Source organism: Manis pentadactyla, chromosome 6 (genome assembly GCF_030020395.1).
Source record: "Manis pentadactyla isolate mManPen7 chromosome 6, mManPen7.hap1, whole genome shotgun sequence".
In the NCBI taxonomy this organism is placed as follows: Eukaryota; Metazoa; Chordata; class Mammalia; order Pholidota; family Manidae; genus Manis; species Manis pentadactyla.
In genome coordinates, this window is record NC_080024.1 from 41,669,068 (window position 1) to 41,693,183 (window position 24,116).

General features: G+C 37.1%; 2 protein-coding genes across 3 annotated transcripts in view; both read right to left on the bottom strand.

Annotated features, from left to right (window-relative positions):
* The window catches only part of LOC130684078 (uncharacterized protein C2orf66-like), a 109,385-nt gene extending 95,221 nt beyond the window's left edge, over positions 1 to 14,164 (bottom strand). For both annotated transcript variants that reach the window (XM_057503744.1, XM_057503743.1), the window contains exon 1: positions 14,069 to 14,164. In XM_057503744.1, the coding sequence (XP_057359727.1) occupies positions 14,069 to 14,145 (77 nt within the window). In that variant the 5' untranslated portion in view covers positions 14,146 to 14,164. The remainder of the gene's footprint in view (positions 1 to 14,068) is intronic.
* Positions 14,165 to 19,973: 5,809 nt separating this feature from the next.
* The window catches only part of LOC118928251 (general transcription factor 3C polypeptide 3), a 36,681-nt gene continuing 32,538 nt past the window's right edge, over positions 19,974 to 24,116 (bottom strand). Inside the window, exons 17-18 of the mRNA XM_057503731.1 lie at positions 21,827 to 21,979; positions 19,974 to 20,426 (exon numbers count right to left, since the gene is read on the bottom strand). Of these exons, the coding sequence (XP_057359714.1) occupies positions 20,361 to 20,426; positions 21,827 to 21,979 (219 nt within the window). The 3' untranslated portion in view covers positions 19,974 to 20,360. The remainder of the gene's footprint in view (positions 20,427 to 21,826; positions 21,980 to 24,116) is intronic.

Sequence of the window (24,116 nt, forward strand, 5' to 3'; positions counted from 1 at the left end):
GACAATATGGAGCCTGCCGCTCCTTCCTCCCAGCCAGCACAAGTTCACAAACCTGCTGTCCCCGCCATTGTGCAAGGCCATCCAGAAGGCAGTCCCACCTATGGCAGCTAAAGAGGAGTAACACAGGGGCTCCTCCCTGTGCACTAGGCCCACTGGCCCTCACAAGAGAGACAGGCAATACAGCCAGGAAGCAGGAAAGAGCACTTTCCTCCAGACAGGCACTGGTGCCTCTCGACTGTTACCCCGTCATCACTCCAGGTGCTGGGCACCTCCAGAGTAGAACTTCTGGGCACTAAAGGTCACCACAGACACAAAAATACTTTTCCATAGTAATCATTAGGAATATGGAACAGCAAAAGAATCTGGTACAAACCTAGTCCCACAAACATCAGAAAGAGGGCTAAGTGAAACAGAAATCACCAATCTTCCTGATAAAGATTTCAAAATAAAAATCAGAAACATACAGGGCCACAGAAAAATATTCAAGACCTCAGAAAGAGATGGAAACTGAAATTACAGTACCTGAAATGAAACATACAACAGAAGGATTTAAAAGCATATTAGATGAGGTAGAGGAGACAGTAAATGGAATAGAAATTAAAGAACAGGAATACAAAAAATTCTGAGGCTCAGAGAGAAAAATGGACCTCTAGGAATGAAAGAATATAAAGAGAACTGTGTGACCAATCCAAATGGAACAGTATTCACATTATAGGGTTACCAGAAGAAGAGAGAGAAAAAATGATAAAAAGTCTCTTTGAGGAAATAATGGCTGAAATCATCCCCAATCTGGGGAAGGAGATAGTCTTTCAGGTCATGGAAGTGCACAGCTCTCCCAACACAAGGGACCCAAGGAAGACAACACCAAGACACTTAATAATTAAAATGGCAAAGATCAAGGAAAATGACAGAGTATTAAAACAACCAGAGGTAGAAAAAAAGACCACATACAGAGGAAAAACCATCAGGCTATCATCAGCCTTCTCAGCAGAAACCTTACAGGCCAGAAGGCACTAGCATTATATATTTAATGCAATGAAACAGAAGGGCATCAAACCAAGAATACTCTACACAACAAGATTATCATTTAACTTTGAGGCAGGGATTAAACAATTTCTAGGTAAGCAACACTTGAGGGAATTTATTTCCCACAAATCATCTCTACAGTTTATTTTAGAGGGACAGCTTTGGAAGGAAGTGCTCCTAAAGTTAAATAGCTGTCACCAGAGAAAATAAAACCACAGTAAAGGAAGAAGACTAATTAATTACTAACCAAATGCAAAATTAAATCAACTACACATAAAGTCAGGCAAGGGATATACAAAGAGTACAGAATATGACACCTAATACATAAAGAGTGGAGGAGGAAGAAAAAAAGGGAGAAAAAATAGCCTTTAGATTGTCTTTGGAATAGTGTAAGTGAGTTAACTTAGACTGTTAGTAAAGAAGCTTCCCTTGAGCCTTTGGTAACCACAAATCCATAGCGTGCAATGGCAATAAGTACAAATCTATCTATAATCTCCCTAAATGTAAGTGGACTGAATGCACCAATGAAAAGACATAGAGTTACAGAATGGATTAAAAAAACAAGACCCATCTATAGGCTGCTACAAGAGACTCATTTCAAACCCAAAGAAATACAAAGACTACAAGTGAATGAATGGGAAAAGATATTTCATGCAAATAATAGGGAGAAAAAAGCAGGAGTTACAGTATCTGTAATCAGTGAAAACAGACTTGAAAGCAAGGAAGTAACAAGAGACCAAGAAGAACATTACATAATGATAAAGGAGTCAGGAGGACATGACCATTATAAATATCTATGTACCCAATATAGGAGCACTTAATTATGTAAAACAAATACTTACAGAACTAAAGGGGGAAATAGTATGCAAACTATTCATTTTAGGAAACTTCAACACACCACTCACTCCAAAGGAAAGATAAACCAGTCAGAAAATACGAATGGAGATAGAGGCACTGAACAGCAGATAAGAACAGATGCACTTAACAGACATCTCCAGAACACTCCACAAAAAAGTAGCAGGATACACATTCTTCTCAAGTGCACATGGAACATTTTCCAAAATGAATCGCATACTAGGCCACAAACATTCAAAAAGACTGAAAATGTAACAAGCAGCTTCTCAGACCACAAAGGTATGAAACTAGAAATAAATTATGTAGAGAAAACAAAAAAGCCCACAAACACATGGAGGCTAAACAACATGTTTCTGAATAAACAGTGGATCAATGACAAAATTAAAACAGATCAAGGAATACATGGAGAAAAATGAAAACAATTCAACAGCCCAAAACCTTTGGGATGCAGCAAAAGCAGTTCTAAGAAGAAAGTATATAGCAATACAGGCTTACCTCAAGAAAGAAGAACAATCCCAAATGAACAGTCTAAACTCATAATTAATGAAACTAGAAAAGAAAGAATAATTGAGTCCTAAAGTCAGTAGAAGTAGGGACATAATAAAGATCAGAGCAGAAATATATAAAATCGAGAAGAATAAAACAATAGAAAGAATCAATGAAACGAAGAGTTGGTTCTTTGAGAAAATAAACAAAAGAGATAAACCCCTAACTAGACTTATCAAGAAAAAAAGAGAGTCTACACAAATAAACAGAATCAGAAATGAGAAAGGAAAAGTCACTAGGGACACCACAGTAATACAAAGAATGATTAGAGAATACTCTGTAAAGTAATACGCTAACAAATTGGAACCTAGGAGAAATAGACAACTTTCTAAAAAAATAGAACCATCCAAGACTTACCCAGGAAGAAACAGAAAATCTGAACAGACAAATTACCAGCAATGAAATTGAATAGGTAATCAAAAAACTACTCAAAGACAAAATCTCTGGATCAGATGACTTCACTGCTGAATTTTATAAAACACTTAGTGAACACCTAATACCCATCCCACTTAAAGTTTCCAAAAAGTAGAAGAGGAGGGAATACTTCCAAACTCATTCTGTGAGGCCAGCATCACCCTAATACCAAAACCAGGCAAAGACACCACAAAAAAAAAAATTACAGACCAATATCCCTGAAGAACATGGATGCACAAATACTAAACAAAATATTAGCAAACCAAATTCAAAAACACATCAAAATGATCATCCATCTTGGTCAATCGGGATTTATCCTAGGGATGCAACGATGGGACAATATTAGAAAATCCATCAATATCATCCACTACATCAATAAAAAGGACAGAAGTCACATGATCACCTCCATAGATGCTGAAAAACCATTTGACAAAATTCAACATCCATTCATGATAAAAACTCTCAACAAAATGGGTATAGAGGACAAGTACCTCAACATAATAAAGGCCATATATGACAAACCCACAGCCAACATCATGCTTAACAGTGAGAAGCTAAAAGCTTTTCCTCTATGATCGGGAACAAGACAAGGATGCCCATTCTCCCCACTTATATTCAACATAGTACTGGAAGTCCTAGCCACAGCAATCAGACAGCACCAAGAAATAAAAGGCATCCATATTGGCGAGGAAGAAGTTAAACTGTCACTGTTTGCAGATCACATGATATTGCACATAAAAAGCCCTAAAGAATCCAACCCAAAACTTCTAGAACTAATAACTAAATTCAACAAACTTGCTGGATACAAAATTAACACACAGAAATCTGCTGTATTCCTATATACTAATGATGAACTAGCAGAAAGAGATATCAGGAAAACAATTCCATTTACAACTGCATCTAAAAGAATAAAATACCTAAGAATAAGCCTACTCAAGGAGATGAAAGACCTATATACTCTGAAAACTACAAGACAGTCTCGAGAGAAATTAAAGAAGACACCCATAAATGGAAATACATCCCATGCTCATGGGTAGGAAGAATTAGTATTGTGGCATTAATAAAGTGGTCATCCTGCCTAAAGCAATCGACAGATTCAATGTGACCCCTATCAAAATACCAAAAGCATTCTTCAATGAACTAGAACAAATAGTTCTAAAATTCATATGGAACCACAAAAGACCTTGAATAGCCAAAGCAATCCTGAGAAGGAAGAATAAAGCTGGGGGGATTATGCTCCCCAACTTCAAGCTCCACTACAAAGTCACAGTAATCAAGACAATTTGGTACTGGCACAAGAATAGACCCATATATCTGGAATACAATAGAGAGCCCAGATATAAATCCACACATATATGGCCACTTAATATATGATAAAAGAGCCATGGTTATACAATTGGGGAAACGACAGCTTCTTCAACAACTGATGTTGGCAAAACTGGACAGCTTCATGTAAGAGAATGAAATTGGAATACTGTCTTACTCCATGCACAAAAGTAAACTTGAAATGGATAGAAGACCTGAATGTAAGTCATAAAACCATAAAACTCAAGAGGAGAAAACATAGGCAAAAATATCTTGAATACAAACTTGAGCAACTTTTTCCTGAGCACATCTCCTTGGGCAAGGGAAACAAAAGCAAAAATGCCCAAATGGGGCATCAAGCGAAAAAGCTTCTGTACAGCAAAGAACTTTTCAAATATAAAAGTTCAACAAAGATTGTTCCATCAGCAGAACAAAAAGGCATCCTACAGTTGAGAGAATATATTCATAAATGACATATCCAACAAGGGGTTGACATCCATAATATATAAAGAGCTCACACCCAAACACCCAAAAAGCAAATAACCCAATTAAAAATGGGCAGAGGATCTGAACAGACACTTCTCCAAAGAAGAAATTCAGATAGCCAACAGGCACATGAAAAGATGCTCTACATCACTAATCATCAGGGAAATGCAAATTAAAACCACAATGAGATATCACCTCAGACCAGTTAGGATGCCCAACATTGCAACAACAAATGCTGGTGAGGATGTGGAGAAAGGGGAACCCTCCTACATTGCTGGTGACAATGTAAATTAGTTCAACCATTCTGGAAAGCAGTATGGAGGTTCCTCAAAAAACTCAAAATAGAAATACCACTTGACCCAGGAATTCCACTCCTAGGAATTTACCTGAAGAAAACAAGATCACAGATTCAAAAAGACATATGCACCCCTATGCTTATCGCAGCACTATTTACAACAGTCAAGACATGGAAGCAACCTAAGTGTCCATCAGTAGATGAATGGATAAAGAAGATGTGGTACATATACACAACGGAATATTATTCAGCCATAAGAAGAAAACAAATCCTACCATTTGCAACAACATGGCTGGAGCTAGAGGGTATTATGCTCAGTGAAATATGCCAGGCAGCGAAAGACAAGTACCAAATGATTTCACTCACTTCTGGAATACAACAAGAAAGCAAAAACTGAAGGAACAAAACAGCAGCAGACTCACAGGACCCAAGAAGAGAGTAGCGGAAAGGGAAACAGGGTGGGGGACAGCAGGCAGGAAGGGAGGGAGAAGGGGATTAAGGGGTATTATGATTAGCACACATAATGTAGGGGGAGCATGGAGAAGGCAGTATAGCACAGGGAAGACAAGTAGTGATTCTATAGCATCTTACTGTGCTGATGGACAGTGACTGTAATGGGGTATGTGGTGGGGACTTGATAATAGGGGGGAATGTAGTAAACACAACGTTGGTTACTGCTATCCTTATAAGACTGTATATCAATGATATATTAATTTTTAAAAAGCCTATACACACTTCTGACTGAAAGCTTGACCTTTTGAATGGTAAGAGGTTTTCCATCAGCCACAGAAAGATAACAAGCTAAAGAACATACTGCTTCTTGTCACTACATCAGGCTCTGAATTTGTATTACCTTTTTTGTACCAATTATTTCTGACTCTTTTTCATTGGACATGATTACAGATCAGTGATTACAATTTATGAAGGCTAAGTCTCCAAGAAGTTAAATAACTTGCCAAATTTTAAAGACCTAGTTATTTTCAGAGCTGATAGCAACAACTTGGTTTTATAAATCAGGATCCTTTCATTATAATACTGTTCCTTCTTCAATTGTGATACTTTCAACAACTTCTAACACCAACACAGTTTCAAATATAAAAGTTCAACAAAAATTAAAATTAAAATTTCATATGAAATAAATTAGCTGTATTATTCTTTAATGAAAAAAAGATTGCAATCAGGCTAGCTGGTCACCTTTTAGTTCAACGAAGGTGGCTTTCCACCTCATTCTACCTCACAACACAAGCCTTTATATTTAGATGGATCATACATTTTAAGGGAAAAACACTACTTCTGGGTACACACTGAAAAGAATTAAAAGCAGGGATTTGAACAGATATTTGTACACCAATGTTCACTGCATTATTCACAAGAGCCAAACGATGGAAACAACCCACATGTCTGCCAATGAATGAAAAAGTAGAATTTGGTATATATGGAAAATGGGATATTGAATACTCAGCCTTTGAAAGGAAGGAAATTCTGACACATGCTACATGGATGAACCTTGAGGACATCAAGCCAAGCAGAATGAGCTGGTCACAAAAGCACAAATACCACTTGCCTGAGGTCCGAAAGCAGGGATTCATGGAAGCAAAGTAGGACAGTGGGCTCCTGGGTTTGAGGGAGAGGGAATAGAAAGTTATTGTTCAGTGAGTACAGTTTCATTTGAGGAAGATGAAAAGGTTCTGGAAATGATGGTGGTGATGGTTGTATGAAAATGTGAAGGTACTTGGTGATGGGGGGAGTCTAGTAAACATAATGTTCCAAATGTAATTATAGATTAATGATACCAAAAAAATGAATATATTTAATGCCACAGAACTGTATGCTTAAAAATGGCTAAAATGGTAAATTTTATGTGATGCCTATTTAGCCACAATTTTTTAAAAGGAAAGGAACAAAACCATAAAGGAACTAGCTTGTATGAATGGAAAGTTTTGTTATTTGGGCAAGAAAGACATTTCTGACACCAAAGGCAGAAAATCCAAAGAAAAAAGAGTCCTTTCTCTTATAAACAAAATTAATAAACAACAAATCTACTGAGGTTCCTCCTCCTCCTCTTCTACCTTCCTGTGCCTCGCCCCTGTGGCACCTGGAAAGGGAGAGAGATGAGGCCCCCCTCTGGGCCATCAGCATGGCACCTATGCAGATCCCAGCACACAGCTGTGAGAGACCACTTCAGTCTAACCCCACAAAGGATCCATAAGGCCTCACTGTCAGATAAGCCATCATTAGCAAGTACCACAGGTTCCTTTCCCAAAAATCCTCCTGAAATAAAACAGCAAGACTTTTGGAATTTGCAAAGCCTCCAGTAACATTTGGGCTGCTCCTCATCAATAGGGCAGGGCAGGTGCTCTGTTTACTTCCAGTCCCAGGAGTGGTCCTCCTGTTGCCCGGCTACTCTTCAGTCAAACTGGTGAATGGTGGTGATTTTAGAACAATCTCCAGCAAACCACCATTAATACCCACTGAACTCAAAACATATCCTTCATTCTCATAAGTTGATGGACCAGTGAAGAAATCTATTTCAATTCAATGCTTCTTAAAACTTATGTGTTCCACACACTTCTCTGAAGTGCAACAGGAATGACACATGTCAAGTGACAGATTTCTTCCTTCATTTCCTAAGAGCCACCACTTCGGAGACTGGTTTCTGCTCTTTCAAAGCCCTTTCAACATCATTGAATTATTCTACAGTAGCACCACTAATTAGTTCATATCCCAAGCACTCAACAGTCAAAAAACAACCAAGTTTCCAGTGATGCCCCATACTGGCAAATGTAAGCCATCTTCTCTTCTCCACATGAGCATCTGGTAACACCTATTCCTAACACACTAGTTTCTATTAGACAGTCCAAGGTATCCTACTCAGGGCACAGTGAACTGATGCATCTAAGCCCATTTGTTCAGTGACGTGTAATTCATAAAGCTTTTGACCCTTAAGGACTATTGGAAATGCATAAGAACTTTAAAATTCAGATATAATGCCATTAATTAAGAATTCCTTGATATGGTCATTCAAATCCGTATAGTCCAGTAGGCAGCCAATACGGCCATTTCAAATTTAATTAAAATTAAATATAACTTCAAGTTCAGTTCCTCAGTTGCACTAGCCACATTTCAAGAGCTCAATAGCCACAAATCAGGCTAGTCCCCTGATTTGGACAGCACAGCCGTATAGAACATTTACATCAAAATAGAAAGTTCTACTGGACAGTACTGCCATGAGTCATGGACCTTTGGCCACAGTCTTTCCAACATTCACTAAATGTCTGCACTTCCTTAACTCCATTCTTCCCAGGTATAGAGACAACATGCTTCTTGGTAGCCCTCAACTTCCATACCAACCTTCTTTCTGTTTCTAGCTTGGGTACTGTGGAACTCAAAGCACTATCCTGTTTTACTACCCTGACCTCACCCCTCCCAGGAATTGTGGGGAACGCTAAGGGGCTGTGCTACACCCAGGGTACACAAGCATGTGTGTGGTAATACTCTCCTCAGCCTATCGCCAACAGCAGCGGGTTCAAGGAGCTGGCTGTAGCCAGTTCACTCATCACGGTGAACGCAGGGATCTCCTGCGCAACAGCACAGCGTGTCTGCTTCTTTTACCCCACAACACACTCTGGATATTTAGAGGCTAGTCACATGGTAACACAAATGTAAGTAACTTTCTGTTTTCAAGCCACAGAGACCTTCTAAGTATTAACTCATAGAATAACTAGTGAAACAGAATTATTTGGGACTAGCAACTCCTGTCTTGGCTCTCTTTGTGACACAGCTTTTCAATTCCGCTCCAGTCTAGAAAAAGCCCTGACATTGTGTTACAGCCTAGAGTCAAGCAGAGATTAAGGTGAGTGCTGGATAGAGTCTACCTGGTGCAGTCGGGACCTGGAACCCCAGTCCATTTCTTCAGTACTTCTGCACCTTTCCAATACCAAGGGAGGGTGCCACTGGGCAGGTGGAGTCTGCCATTAATCATAAGGATTCCTGCCAAAGGAAACTCCGTGATCTCGAACAGCAGTTCTCTTCCAGACGGGTGAAGCTTGTAAGTTTCTGATTTCTATTGCTTTTAACATATATGCCAACATCTCTTCCCACTCCTGCAAGGCTACTTCTGCCTCAACTACTCCAATGTGTCATACTAGCTAAAAAGAGCTACTTTCTGTTGTCTTCTCTAATTATACTATAGCCCCAACTTTCCATTCTTCTGCCAGAAGTAACAGTAAGAATAACTTCAGGAGTTTCTTTTATCTCCTAAGATGCCTGCCAAGTTATCATTCAGAACTGATAAAGAGTTTTCCAGATAAACAAAAGCTAAAGGAGCTTTTCACACTAAACCAGCTTCATAAGAAATGTTAAAGGGACTTCTTTAAGCTGGAAGGAAAGGGCACTAATTAGTAACAACATATATGAAAGAATCTCATTGAAAAGTAATAAAAGGTGTGGATTAATCATTTATTAAGTTAGTATGAAGGTTAAAGGCAAAAGCAGTAAAAATAACTGTGATTATATAATTAGCTAAGGGATACATGAGAAAAAAAGATGGAAATGATGACATCATAAACAAAATGTGGTGGGGAGAGTAAGTGTTGAGCTTTAGAATGGGGTCAAACTAAAGATTTTACCAACTTAAACTAGACTAGTATAGATATAAGTTGTTATATGTAAGCCTCATGGTAACCAGAAAGCAAAAAACCTATGATAAATTCAGAAAAGATAAAACAATATAAACATGCCACTAAAGAAAGCTAACAAACCACAAAAGAGAGCAAGAGAAAAAGAACTACAAGAACAGCCAGAAAACAATTAACAAAATGTCAATAAGCACATATCAATAATTACTTTAAATGTAAATGAACTAAATTCTTCAGTCAAAATACATACAGTGGCTGAATGGATTAAAAAAAAAAAAGTAGCCATCTAAGCCATCTATACACTGCGTACAAGAGACTCACTTTAGACGTAAGGACATACACAGACTGAGAAAAAAGGGATGGAAAAAGATATTCCATGAAAATAAAAACTAATATTTGGAGTAGCTATACTTATACTAGACAAAATAGACTTTAAAACAAAGATTATAATAAGAGATGAGTGTATTACATAATGATAAAGGAGTCAACACAAGAGGATATATAACTTTTGCAAATATTTATGTACTTAATGTAGAAGCACCTAAATATGTAAAGCAAGTATTAGCAGACCTAAAGAGAGAAATTGACAGCAATAGTAGGAGACATCGATACCCCACTTTTATCAATGCCTATATCATCCAGATGGAAAATCAGTAGGGAAACCCTGACCTTAAACACTACATTAAACCAGATAGACTTACCAGATATTTACAGAACATACTATCAAAAACAACACAATATACATTCTTGTCAAGTACACATGGGACATTTTCCAAGATAGACCATATGTTAGTCCACAAAATAAGTCTTAATATAATAAAAGAAGATTGAAATCATATCAAGCATCTTTTCAACCACAGTGGTTATGAAAGCAGAAATAAAGGATAAAATCATATGATCATCTCAGTAGATGTAAAAAAAAATCATTTAAAATTCAACATCTATTTATTATAAAAACTCTCCACAAAGTGGGCATAGAGGGAACATACCTCAACATAATAAAAGCCATGTATGACAAGCCCATACCTAACCTCATACTTAAAAGTGAAAAGCTGAAAGTTTTCCCTCTAAGAAAGAAGACAAGGATGTCCACTCTTGACACTTTTATTCAACAGAGTATTAGAATTCCAAGCCAGAGCAATGAAGAAAAAGAAATGAAGCCATCCAAATTGAAAAGTCAAACTGTTATTATTTGTATATGGCAATGATATTATATATAGAACATGCTGAAGAGTCCATTAGTAACCTGTTAGAATAAACAAATTCAGAAAAGTTGCAAGGTACAAAATCAATACCCAAAAATCTGTTGCAATTCTACAGTTACTATGAACTAGCAGAAAAAGAAATTAAGAAAACAACCCTATTTACAATTGCATCAAAAGGAATAAAATACCTAGGAATAAGTCTAAACAAGGAGGTGAAAGAGCCATGTATTGAAAACTATAATACATTAATGATGAAAGAAATTGAAGACAATGTAAGGATATTTTGTGCTCATGGACTGGAAGAATTAATAGTGTTGAAATGTCCATACTACCCAAAGCAATCTATAGATTCAATGCAATCCCTATCACAATTCTACTGGCACCTTTCACAGAAATAAAACAATCGTAAAGTTTCTACTGAACCAAAGAAGACCTCAAATAACCAAAGTTATCTTGAGAAAGAAGAACAAAGCTGGAGTCATCACATGCCCTGATTTCAAACTATATTACAAAGCTATAGTAATCAAAACAGTATGGTATTTTCATAAAAACAGACACACAGGTCAATGAAACAGAGTCCAGAAATAGACCCAGGCATGTGTAACCAATTATTTTATGACAGACAAACTAAGAATATATAATGGGGAAGGGATAATCTTTTCTACAAATGGTGCTGGGAAAATTGAGCAGCTACATTCAAAAGAATGAAACTGGACTAGCTTACATTATACATAAAAATTAACTCAAAATGGATTAACGATGAATTTAAGACCTGAAACCATAAAATTCCTAGAATAAAACACAGGCAGTAAACTCCTTGACATAGATTTTGGTGATGATTTCTTAATTCTGACACCAAAAGCAACCCAAAATAAACAAGTGGGACCATATGAACTAGAAAACGTCTGGACTGCAAAAGAAAACATCGGCAAAATGAAATGACAACCTACTGAATATGTGCAAATCATACATCTGATAAGGTGCTAATGTCCAAAATATATAAATTACTCATATACTTCAAGAGCAAAAGCCAACAAAAAACCCACAAGTGATTGATCATTAAGAGGCAGAGGACCCAAATAGAAATTTTTTCAAAGAAGACATACAGATGGCCAACAGGGACATGAAAAGATGCTCAACATCACTAATCATCAGGAAAATGCAAATCAAAACCACCTCATACCAGTCAGAATGGCCACTATCCAAAAGACAAGAAATAAATACTGGTGAGGATGAGGAGAAAAGGAAACCCTTGTGCACTGCTGGTGGGAATACAAATTGGTATAACCTCTATGGAGAACAGTATCAAAAAATTAAAAGTATAACTATATTTGATCCAGCAATTCCACTTATGGAATTATCCAGAAGAAAATGAAAACACTAACTGGAAAAGACATATGCACCCCCATAATCTCTGCAGCATTATTTAACAAAAGCCAAGACATGGAAATAGCCTTTGTGTCTATTGATGGATGAATGCATAAAGAAGATGTGATGCATATACACACAAGAGAATTTTGTTCAGCCATAAAAAAGAATTACTATAGCTTTGTAATATAGTTTGAAATCTGGCCATTTGGAACAACATGGATAGACTTCATGCTAAATGAAGTAAGGACGTTATACTAAATAAGTCAGAGAAAGACGAAGACCATATAATCTCACTTATATGTCACATTCTTTTAAAAATAGAAAGATGCAGAGACTAGATTGGCTGTTACCAGAGGTGGTGGGGAGTAGGAGAGTGGGAGAAGTGGGTGAACTGCTTTATATTGTTTTAGTTTAAATACTTTGAATTTTTTAAAAAGACCAAAACCAAAAATAAGTAGGAGAATACCTTCATGATTTGGAGGTGAACAGAGATTACATAAACATGATGTAAGACACTAAGCATAAAAGAAAACACTGGTATTTGAAATGATAGATTCAAGTAACAAAAAAAAGATTCTCAGAAGTTTATTTTGCCTCTTGAGATACCTGAAGTTGGCCCACATATATCAGCACTTACTTGACTCCTACCCGCCTCCATGGCGTTTAAAAACATATGTGATAAGTTCTTGGTCGTCCTAGAGAAGACTTCTGGCTTCATGATGAGACTAGATTCATTTGTTAAGGTAAAGCCAAAAGCCTGCTATGAAGCCCTTAAGCAGTCAAGCACACAGGCCATGTACCCTCTCTGTCATTTTTTTATCCTTACACCATTTCAAAGAAGAGCCTTTTAAATCCCTCACATTCCACCTACACCTCCGAGTTTCTGGGAAGTGTAAACTTATATCTGTAGATGCCTTCCCTTCCCCCCACACTCACTCTCTGCTTCTAGCACCTGTTACCTCACCACCCAGGCAGTTTCAATGATCCTACTGTTTGTTTCCTACTTTCTGTCAGACCAGATGAAGATGAGGCTGGTCTGCCTTCAATCTTCCTAAGAACTCCACTTGACTTGCTGGGATCTTCCCTATTTTACTAAAACACAGTCCAACTTTCTTTTGAAGTTTCATGTAGGCTGGCCATAAAAGGGGGCAGGAGGGGAGATGGATAAGTTTGAGACACCAAAATTTAAAACTAAAATTTTACGAAAAGACACAATAAATAAAGCAAAAACAAGCGACTAAGACTTAATTCCACATTAAGAATGCCTACAATTCAATACAAAAAATAGGACCTAATATTATTTTTAATGGACAAAGGATACGGCAAAAGCAATTTGGAGAAGAAAACAATTCGAAAGGTTTATAAACGTGTGAGAACTTGGATTTCTACCTTACTAATATGCAATGGCAACAACCATTTCTCACCCATCAATTGGGGGAAAAAAACATCACTTTTGAAGTGGGCATAGGAAAACAGACATGCTCATACAATTGGCACAGCCCTCTGGGAGAGCAACTTGGCAGTACATACTGAAATCCATGCCCTACAATCCAGTAATTCTGACTATACACAAAGAGACACGCACAATTCTTTGATTTTTCCCTTGGAAGGGTTAAATCAGTTCCTACAAGTCCTATGCATCTTTGGAAGAAAACTTTAGGTCTTTCCACACAAATCATCTAAACAGAACTGTGTGTTGTTACTGATGACTAACACAGCAGAACTTCAATGTGTTACCATGCTAACTGGGTGAATCTCTCAGGCTTACCAGAGACTCCCTAGAAAAAGAGTGGGGAAGGGAAGAGAAAAGACGAGATTATGGAGAGGGGGAATACCCACCCTCTTATTTGACACTGCTGAAATTATCAAGATATGTTTAGGCTTTGGTGATCTCCTGGAAATAGGGTCAATATGATTTGCTCACTCACCCCAAAGCTGCTTTTAATCTGCATCTTGAGAAACTTTCAGCCGATTTCGCAGTTGCGGCTGATAGACAAAAAGGCATTCTTAGGGCACACAGGCGGCAACGTGATTGGCTGGCCTCCCTGAGGCAGGGTCGAGGCGGTCGCAGGGAGCTCCCCGCTGGCAGCGCCCCCGCTGGGAAGTTCTGTGTGTATCATGCGCCCTCTTGTGTTCACCATCACCGTCTTTCTCGTCCTTTGCTCAGACAGGAGGAGTGCCTGAAATAAAGATGCCACGTGGAGCCTCACCTACAGCACAAACTTATCTAAAATCTCTGTCCAAACAAGACAGGAGTAACTCTGTAAAGCATATTATTAGAATAATACTTCTTTCACCGTCTCTAAGTATAAAGTATGCTTAAATAAGAAATGCTTGTCTTACAGCATTCAAACCTCTGAAACTAGCATATGAAATTAGAGTCCAAAACACTAGCTTTAGAAAGAGGAAACAGAACTGACATCCTTAGAATTGGCTGCATCAGGATGGACGTACTCTGTCCTCTTAATGCTACTGTGGGTCAGAGTCAGATGTACGTGTTTATTGGCTTTCTATTTCCTCTCTTCACTTGCCTGAACCCTCTTTTCTCAGAATAAACACCTGTCTTTACTACAGTGCCAAGTGACCCTGCTAATTATCACTCTGTTTGTTTACCTTGAGTCCACAAACAAGTTACATTTTGGTTATGATCTTAGGTATGATTAGAGATTTTCTGTGCATAATGTGGTTACCTTGATGTCTGTAAGACAGTTTTTTTGGTCAAGGCTGAAAAATGGGCGGGACAAACGCATGAGGGCTCCAGCTGTCTTACCCGTGGTGATGGGGAGCAGTGCAAAGGACACAGCTTTTGGGTATGATTGCACAAGCACGGAGGGGGGTTCAGAAATTTTTTCTGTTCAAATGATAAAAGTAAGCTTATATTGCAAATGTTGAAGCTGGCATAACTGTAGTAAAACAATGAAACGATGAAGTACAATTCTTATAGAAATGTACTGCCATCTACTACAGGTAACATCATCATTGCAGGAGTTTGATCCTCCCCCCTGGGTTATTTATAATCAAGCAAACATCTTTGACTAGCCAGGTCAGTCTGTTTTCCTGGGGACCCCCAGACTCTTAGTATCTATAGTCTTTTTTTCTTGGGCAGGAAGAAAGGCAGAGAAGAGCCTTCTAATCCCCTGCTTGGAGGATATTAACTTGGCTGCCAGTTTTCTGGGAGATAAATTGAAGAGGCTGAGATCACTCTTCATTGCAAAGACTTTCATTTAATCCCCTGCTTTCAGTGTAACGCTCTGCCTTCAGCTACGCCTGGCATTACTGACTCCAGAGATCCTGATACAACAGCTCCAGGGGAGAGCCCACCAGTGTCCTGTGGAGTTGGGGTTAAGTGATAACCTGCTCCAAGGGTAACTAAGAGGAGCTTACTGCTTCTTAACAGACTAGCAACTGCTCCACCTTTTTAGCCCCGTCTCACCTGTCTTTGTTGATACCTAATGTCTCTAATGCACGAGGCCCTCAGGACTTGAATCAGCTGACTTCTGGCTGCTTCCTCACCACCTCCTATAGGCACTCTCCTTTCATTTGTCTGTGGTTTATTAAGTTAGTTACCAATTTCCTGTTTGCTTTTCAGTTTCTAATGTTGTTTGGATCTGCCTTTATCTCCTCTCCTATTCTCTTTGGTCTTGAGTTTATATTTTTCATTTAGCTTGTTTGTGGGTTTTGGCTTCATTGTTCTGGAACCCTTCCTGGCATCCCTGCTGCCCACAGGTGTGGTTAGTTGACTGTCCTCAGCCTTTTGCACCTTCAAGCCGTGTCGCAGCATGTGCACCAGGTCAGGTTCTTCTTGGGGAGGCCCTCGGCCAGCCACTGCAGTGGGGATAACCAGTGTCATGCTCTTCTCTGGCGACATCTACGCAGTGACTGAGCAAGGTCGGAATACAAGGGCCTACCCATGCCTGCTGTCACGGGCCTCCTCCAATGGGCAGCCTTTGCTCCATTGCTCCCCGCTGGGCTGGCAGACCGTGTCATGTCTGCATCAGTCTGATGGCTCTGCCTGCCAAGGCTGCTCTGCTCTGCTCTTTTCCTCATAAGTGTTTCTCAACAATAAGCTTATTGTACTCAACACCTGCTTCCTGGAAAACCCAATGGCATGCTAGCTTATTTAAGAAAGAGAAACTACTAGAAGGTAGTGATCTCCTTTGTGAAGGAAGGTGTGTTCCAAGTACCCCGAGGTACTCTCCAGGTAACTTAGTTCCAAAGAATTTCATACGAAATTTCATCCTCTCTCCAGGCTAAGCTTCAAAATACCAGGAAGATAAAGAATATGATTGGCCCTGCTTGGGTCTACTTCAATTAGCAGGGCTTGGTCTTTATTGGTAGCCATTTCCAGAAAAAGAGGAAATTTGAACTAGACACCATCCCAAAAGATGTTAATGCGAGGCAGAAAATGCCAATTGCCAATGATTGTTCAGATGATAAACAAGGGACAAAATTAGAATACATCTTTTGAGCTAGATTAGAAAAAAAGGAAGATGTCATTTATTTTGGGCTAGGCATTGTTCATAATAATCACTCTGTCAGATCCTCCATTGAAAAAAACTATATTTAAGTTGTCTGTATTTTAGGCTGAGCATCTTGATTTCTTTTTAAAGGACTCCATATTTTTTAAGAGCAGTCACTTTCTTATTTGTCATTTTCTGGAATTTATCTCCATGGGTTCTGATCAGAGTGAAGGAAACTCCACTGTTTTCATTAGTTACCTAATATTACATTTCATTTAATAAAAACATAACCGTCAATTCATATTGAGCTTGTTGTTAGCTACAATCTCCACAGAATTTTCAGTGAGCTACTGGTATTCACAATCTGTATGTTTTAAATGGTGTCCTTGAACCTAAGGGCATTTTTCCTCCAAAAGTGTGACTTGCAATTCACTTGGTTTTCATTCTTGACTCTTTAACATAATTTCTAGTTTTCTCACTTTTAAGTTTGACAGCCTCTTACTATCTTCATCTAAGATGCTGATGTTAAAGAATATCATTTGGTACTTTACCATTTGTGATTTCTCTCCAGTTGGCATCAGTCTAACAACATGCATTCTTCGGGTTTAATCCATCTACCAGTTGATGATCAACCAACCACTCTTCTCCATTCAGTCCACAAGCTTATCACAACAGGCGTCCTCAATACTTTGCTGAGATCCAGACACACTGAAACTATAGTACTCCCCGGGGCCACCAAGTCCCTTTCCAAAGAAAAGGATATCTCCTAAAGAACATCATTTTTCCTACAGGCACACAAATTGACTAGAATCATGTCAGGATCAATATCATGCCCAACTGATTTATGGAACCCACCTTTTGACCACTTAAAAACTTCAGTTCATTTGATCATTTGCTTCTTTAGAATAACTCAAAAACTACAATTTGCAGTTTCTTAACAAAACAGCAACTGGTTTGGGGACTACAGACCCTCATTTATATGAGATAGAACTCATTTATATATTATAGAATATCCTCACCTACCTTGGGCATTAACTCCTCCTTTTCCATGTTTTACCTTGGTCGGGATATTATGCTTCTTACATGTGAACAGCCATCAGAAGCACAGGTATCAATTTTATGGTCTTACTGCTAACTTTATACCACCAGACACTAGGCACAGTCTACTGCTCTGAAGTTTTCAGAATCTTTTTATTGTGGATTAGACTTCATGACACTACTTATAATTCTGGGACATCGTCTCCTGTCACATTTCTTTTTGTGAAAATAGCTAAAAAGCATGAATAATAAAATGAAAGTTAAGGTGGAATGATAATGGCTCAGAACTTTTTTTGAGTGCAAATAACACAAAAAGGTCAAGCTAGTACAAAGTGATATTTGTTGTAGAATCAGGAATATCTTACAGAAAGAACCCAGCTTTAGGGTAAGAGTAAGAGCACAGATTTAGAAAGACGGGACTAGAAAACTGGGAAATCTTTGGGGCCCCAGGGACTCTCTCCATCTCTCATCTCTGCTTCTCTTTATGCATAGGCTTTATTTTTCTTTCTCAATGGAATGGGTTAACTGTTAGTTGGCCCAAGGGAACAGCAAAAAATGTTCTTATATCTCTCAAGTTCCAGCCCCACAAAAAGCTCTTTTTCAATTTAAATTCCCAGGGAAAGAGGGAGATGAAACTCCTAATTGGCCCAGTTTGGTTCAGGAGCAGACTCCCTGCTGAATCAACTAAGACCAGTAGAAAAAAACCTCACTGTATAAAGTGGCTGTCAGGATCCCATGGCTGGAGTAAGTATGGTAGATAAGAAAGTGAATTCAGCTTTTAAAAAGACATCCCCAAATATGTTTTCCACAGGTGCTTTTAATAGGCTGAAGTCCTGGAGGATAGAAAAAATAACTGTCAGTCTCCTTTTTCTTTCTAAAATAAACTTATGCACAAATTTGATGCTGTTACTCTAAGCTGGAGCAAGTATGTTCCTATGAAGAAAGAGATCTGAGAAAGAAGGAGCTTGCTAATCATCTTCAACATGCTATTTAATCTCTCATATATAAAATGGGGATGATAAGAACACCACCACCTATCTTGCAGGTGATTCTCTGAGAGAATCACAGATAATATATTTAAAGTGTCTGGCACTGTACAGTAAACACTCAGCAAATGGTAGCTATGATTTTAAATACTAAACAAATTCATGGAATATAAACCTTTTTTTAGATGCCTGCTAGAGAGATGTATTGTTTCCTCCAAGATTGAGCAGACACTGGAGACAGCCCAGTGAATTTAATTCAAGAGAGAATATTTGAACACAGAACACTCAGTTCCACAGGATTCTAATACACGAATACATCTTATCACTCTCTGGTTAGCTTTATCATTACCTGCAAATGGCATGAAATAAAACATGTATAAGCAAGTGGACAATCAACTTCAATTATAAAAATAAAATGTATTTAAATTATATATATACATATACACAGAGTACATGACACATTTACTTATTATATATAAATTTTGCTTTTCAACTACAAAGTTATATGTACAGTATAAACAGTAGTAAGAAACCGTAAAAAGCCCTCATTGTACTTCTTTAATCTGAAGTCTCACACTTGTTTTCCTCCCACAAGAGGACTGGGTCTTGCAATCCACATGCACACTTATTATAGCAATTATTTTCCCATTGAAAAGAAACTCTAAAAACCTGCTATTAAACTAAAAAGTACTATTACCTTAGATTCAAGAATATAAACTATTTGAGACAAGTAGAAGGTTTTTAATTGTATTTTTACTTTATCAGCAACACTTTGTTCCATATATATAATTTCCTAGTCTTCCTACATTCCCAGTAATCTTGAAATGGAAACCAGGTCACATTCTTGAACATAGGCCTCATTTTTCCATTTTTTTGTCAGAAAGCCACCAGGTAATGCATTTTTAAAATGTGCCTCAGAGCAGGATGCTTTGAATTAAGCCCAGCCTCTCAGATCTCAATCTATGTAGCTGAGACACATGCAGGTGAAAACTGAAAGATCAATCACTTTTTTGCCTTCCTAACACATAACCATTTTAAATAATTTTGTTAGTAACTAAGTGAATTACATAATTGTTGACATCAGAAAGAGTCCCAATTTGTTTCTCCTCTAACAAACAACCTTTACGATGTATTTGAAAACCTGCCCGTGCAATAGTCACAGGGCACTAAGAGATGGACAACTCTCGGCAGTGACAATGTACGTAGGAAACATGCCTTTCAAATGAATGTATGCTCAGGTTCTGTGCTTAAAAAATTGTATTAGAAGCCACATCTGTCTTACTACTGTATTCTAAACACCTATTACACTGCCTGGTACATAGTAGGTGTTTCATACATGGTATGAAATGCACAGATGAACAAATTTTTTTATTCATACAGTAAAAATTAAGTGTCTTCAACTCTAAGCTGGCTTAAAGGCTAATATTATCCATTTCACCTCTCTGAGGACAATTTCACTAAAAAAATGCTAAAGGAGAATGACAGAACAATATACAAATTCTTGTAGGAATGATAATTTTACATATCTACCAAAAGATCATAATTACACATTAAAAATGAAATATACAATAGATAATTATGAAATTTTCATTTCCATTTTAGGGTTAATAAGCCCTGAGACATAAAATATTGGTCCATGCACAGTAGCTACCTAGTACTCCTTTCTCAGGTGAGGTGCATTATATAGAGCAATAGGTATACAAAAGTTTTTGAGCCATTCCAATATTCCCGCTGCTCTAATAAATAAGAGATAAATTGTAGGCAATATCTCTTCGTAAGTCTAACTGGTCAACTTCTATACCCTAGGGGGAAAAATACACAAATGAGTTCTATTTAAACTGACACCCAGGACAATTTTTTAAGTGTAAGTGTTCAAAAAACTATTAAAATCCACAATACAAAAAAAAAAGTATAAAACTATGTATATACCTCAGATCTAAATTTTTATCAGATAATGCTCATTCAGTTAATCATTATAGAACTGTATCATCAAATATGTTAAAATGTCTAACCAATAAGTTAAAGAAAAAGTCTCACCCACAAGCCATAGCAGAATAAACTTCAGATGAAGTAAGGATTAACAGTAAAAAAATGAAACCATTTAAAAGAAAAAAAATATGGTTGAATAAAATAATAATAAAATGTTGGGTAGGAAAGGCCCTTCTAAGTGTAATAGCAAAAGTAGAAAACACAAAGGGAAAGACTAATAGATTTGACTTCATAAAAAATGTGAAACTTCTGAATTAGTTAAAAAAAATTAATTGTAAGTAAATAAAAACACAAATAAATACACACGAACAACAAGATGGGGAAAATACTGTACTATATAACAGAAAGGCATATAAAGGATAGGTCTACATGGGCATACAGCAAATTGATTAAAATGATTACCTTAGGGGTGTTATTACCTTTATTTCTACTTAAGTAACAAAGCATGGACTCAATGGAGTACATTAGATCTATGTTTCTAATATTGCCAATACAAAATTTTGAAGTCACCTGAAAACATCTGCCAACAGTGAAAAACTGCTACCTAGGAAGCTTAAGGAGCAATATGTAAAGCTACTTATGAAGAAAAGAACACAGAAGTGTATATATTTCATCAGCATAACTAAAAGTATGTATTCATTTGCTTAATAACCAAAGTTGAACAAGGGCAATTAGAAAACAGTTGTGAGGGAATGTGGGGATTATGAGTGCAATGTAAAGAAATTAACAGTGAAGATAATACTTTTCTTCAGAAATTAAAAATTAGATTTTAGACAGAAATTATCACAGTATTGGCAACACTTTACCCTATCTTATCTTAAAACAAAGAAAACTACATTAATATTGGTCTTTCATTTTTACAGAGAAATATGTTAGCTAGTTTTGGCTTGGAAATGAGCAATGACTCTATTACTCATTTTGGAGTAATAGAGGCCCCGTGTCTACCAGCTGAAACCTGCAGAACCACCGGGTCTATCTTGGGAAAGCCGAAATATTACTAACCACAAGTCATATATGTCCACATGGTTGCTGACTAGGTCACAAGGCCAAGAAGTCAAAGATCTACTTGTTGCTGAACATAAATGCATTCAATAAAGGAAAAATCTATTTTAATACACAATTTATTTCACTGGACCGCAACACTGAGCTAAGCGCACTTATCTATTGACGACATGCAGTGACTCCTTGGTTTTTAAAGGCAATCATACCATACCTCTGCCGCAAGTGGAGGCAGCTCCAGGGCTTTCTGATAATAGTGGATTGCAAGGTGGATCAGCCCTAGTTGGTGAAGGCCACGGCCCAAATTGTAGAATGATTCCTGACAAGGCCCACGCAGACCGAGGTAACGATTAAGAAAGGAAAAGCCCTGCCAAAAAGAAAAAGCTAATTCAGTATTTCACTCATTTGACAAGTATGTATTGGACCACAGGATGTGCGAGATGCACTCTGTGCAAGACACAACTATTAGAAAAAGAGACACAACCCCACCCTAAAGAACACAGGCCAGGATTACAGTGTCAGATCACAGTGTAGTCAAGAGCTCTTCTGAAAGTGGAAGGAAAGATTTTTTTAAAGCTAAGGACAAAAATATTCACAGAAAAGAAGGCCAAATGTTACAAGTAGCTGTCAAAGATCCGTAATCTATAAGCCTCAGGATTTGTTTTTTATGGTTTCAAGCTGGCTTTTGTGGCATTAGAGGCCAGTGAATGTGTTGGTGTCTAAAAGCTTGAGCAAAGTATAAAATTCAAGCCCTTATAATGTTAATTTAGAAAGGTTTATTCTCAGGAGCAAACACACTTGAATAATACCTAGTCTTTCTGGGTGAATAGTATCTTTTATAATTTATTTTATAATTTACCTCTAAGGACCTTAATAATGTCTTAGTCCAAAACACTTGATTTTTTTCCCCTGAAAGCTTCTGACTCCTTCATGGATTAGTATAGAGCACAGCTATAACAACGCTGCTCCTTGTGTCACAGCATCCAAAAAGCTTGCCTCTTTATCTCCTTCCGTATTCACGTTCCCCTTTAATGCAGCTTCAGTTTTTATCAACCACAGAAAGTTACAAACTGCAAAGGTGCAAGTGTCCTATGTAATTAAGTAAATATATTATCTGAGAATTGAGAGTAAACCAGCTAATTTTTGAGTATAGAATATAAACTGCAATTATTCCCTGCATGATCTATGTATAATGGTCATAAATTTTCCCTCATAAATAAATAAAAATTAATGAATTCTTTAGAATTAATACTTTTATGGATAAAATAATTATGTTCAATAAATCATACTTTCGGCATAATAAAAGAACCCATTTGTGTATATGTGAATATGACTTCTACTCCACTGAAAACCATGGTTCTATTAAATAAAGCAGATAAACTATTAACCTCAGAGAAATATGAAATCATCATAATTAAAAAGGACAAATCTACATATCAAATTCTCAGAAAGAGGGAAGAGTAATCCTAGTTGAATTGTTGCAACCCAAAAGAACTTGTAGGAGCTGCTGGCTGGCTGCATTTTAAGAATTTTTTAACAAATTTAGGAGGGTAATCTCCTTGACAACTGAAAGACTATTCAAATATTTAGTGATTAAAAAACTAGGTACTATGGGCAGCCACTTTACTTTTTACTTTACATTTTAGGTAATGTGAATCATCAAATGGACAAACTACAAAAATATGACCACAAAAACCAATATTTTAATGGATAAGAAAAGGGTGCTTTTTACTATGCACTATGTAACTAATGTTAAATTTCAAACATTTTTTATCACATTAATTAATCACTAATGGGCCTGAGTACACTTTTTATAAATGTTAAATAGAGATAGAAGACAACATGAAAGCTTTTACTCTTACAATATGACATAAAGGTAGGAAAGACAGTAAAATATATGGAAGTACTTTTTTCTAAAAGTAAAGAGAAGGAACACTAATTATAGTCCTGTAGCATGAATAAACTGATGAATAATTAGAACAATTTAAGAATCATGATATTTACAATAAAACTTGATTTTCAGAAGTTTTCTTAGTGGAAAATGTTTAACATCCACAAAAGTAGAAAGATTAGTACAGCAAATTTCCATCTACCCATCACTTATAGTTTCATCTCCCCCCAACCATTTAAAAACTGCTCTTTAACCATATAAGTAATTTGAAATCTAGCTTTCAAATTACTTTGAAGTACAATAAATTTTTGTCCTATCAGGCTAAAAAAACTACATATTTTAACTAATTAATAGGAGTTAAGCCATAAAACCGTCCTATTAATATTTATCAGAATATAAGCTTCACAAGGGTTAAGTAATTCTGTCTGTGTACTCGCTCACTGCTATATCCCTAGTTCCTGGCATAGTGAGTACTCAATACATAGTTTAATTTAAAAATAAACCTATAAACTGCATATAGCAAAAGGACCCATTAAAAAGCTTAGAGGAAGAGGTGGCCAAATATTACAAATAAATACCCAAGTAAAGGAAAATTGTTTTTTACTTTTTATGT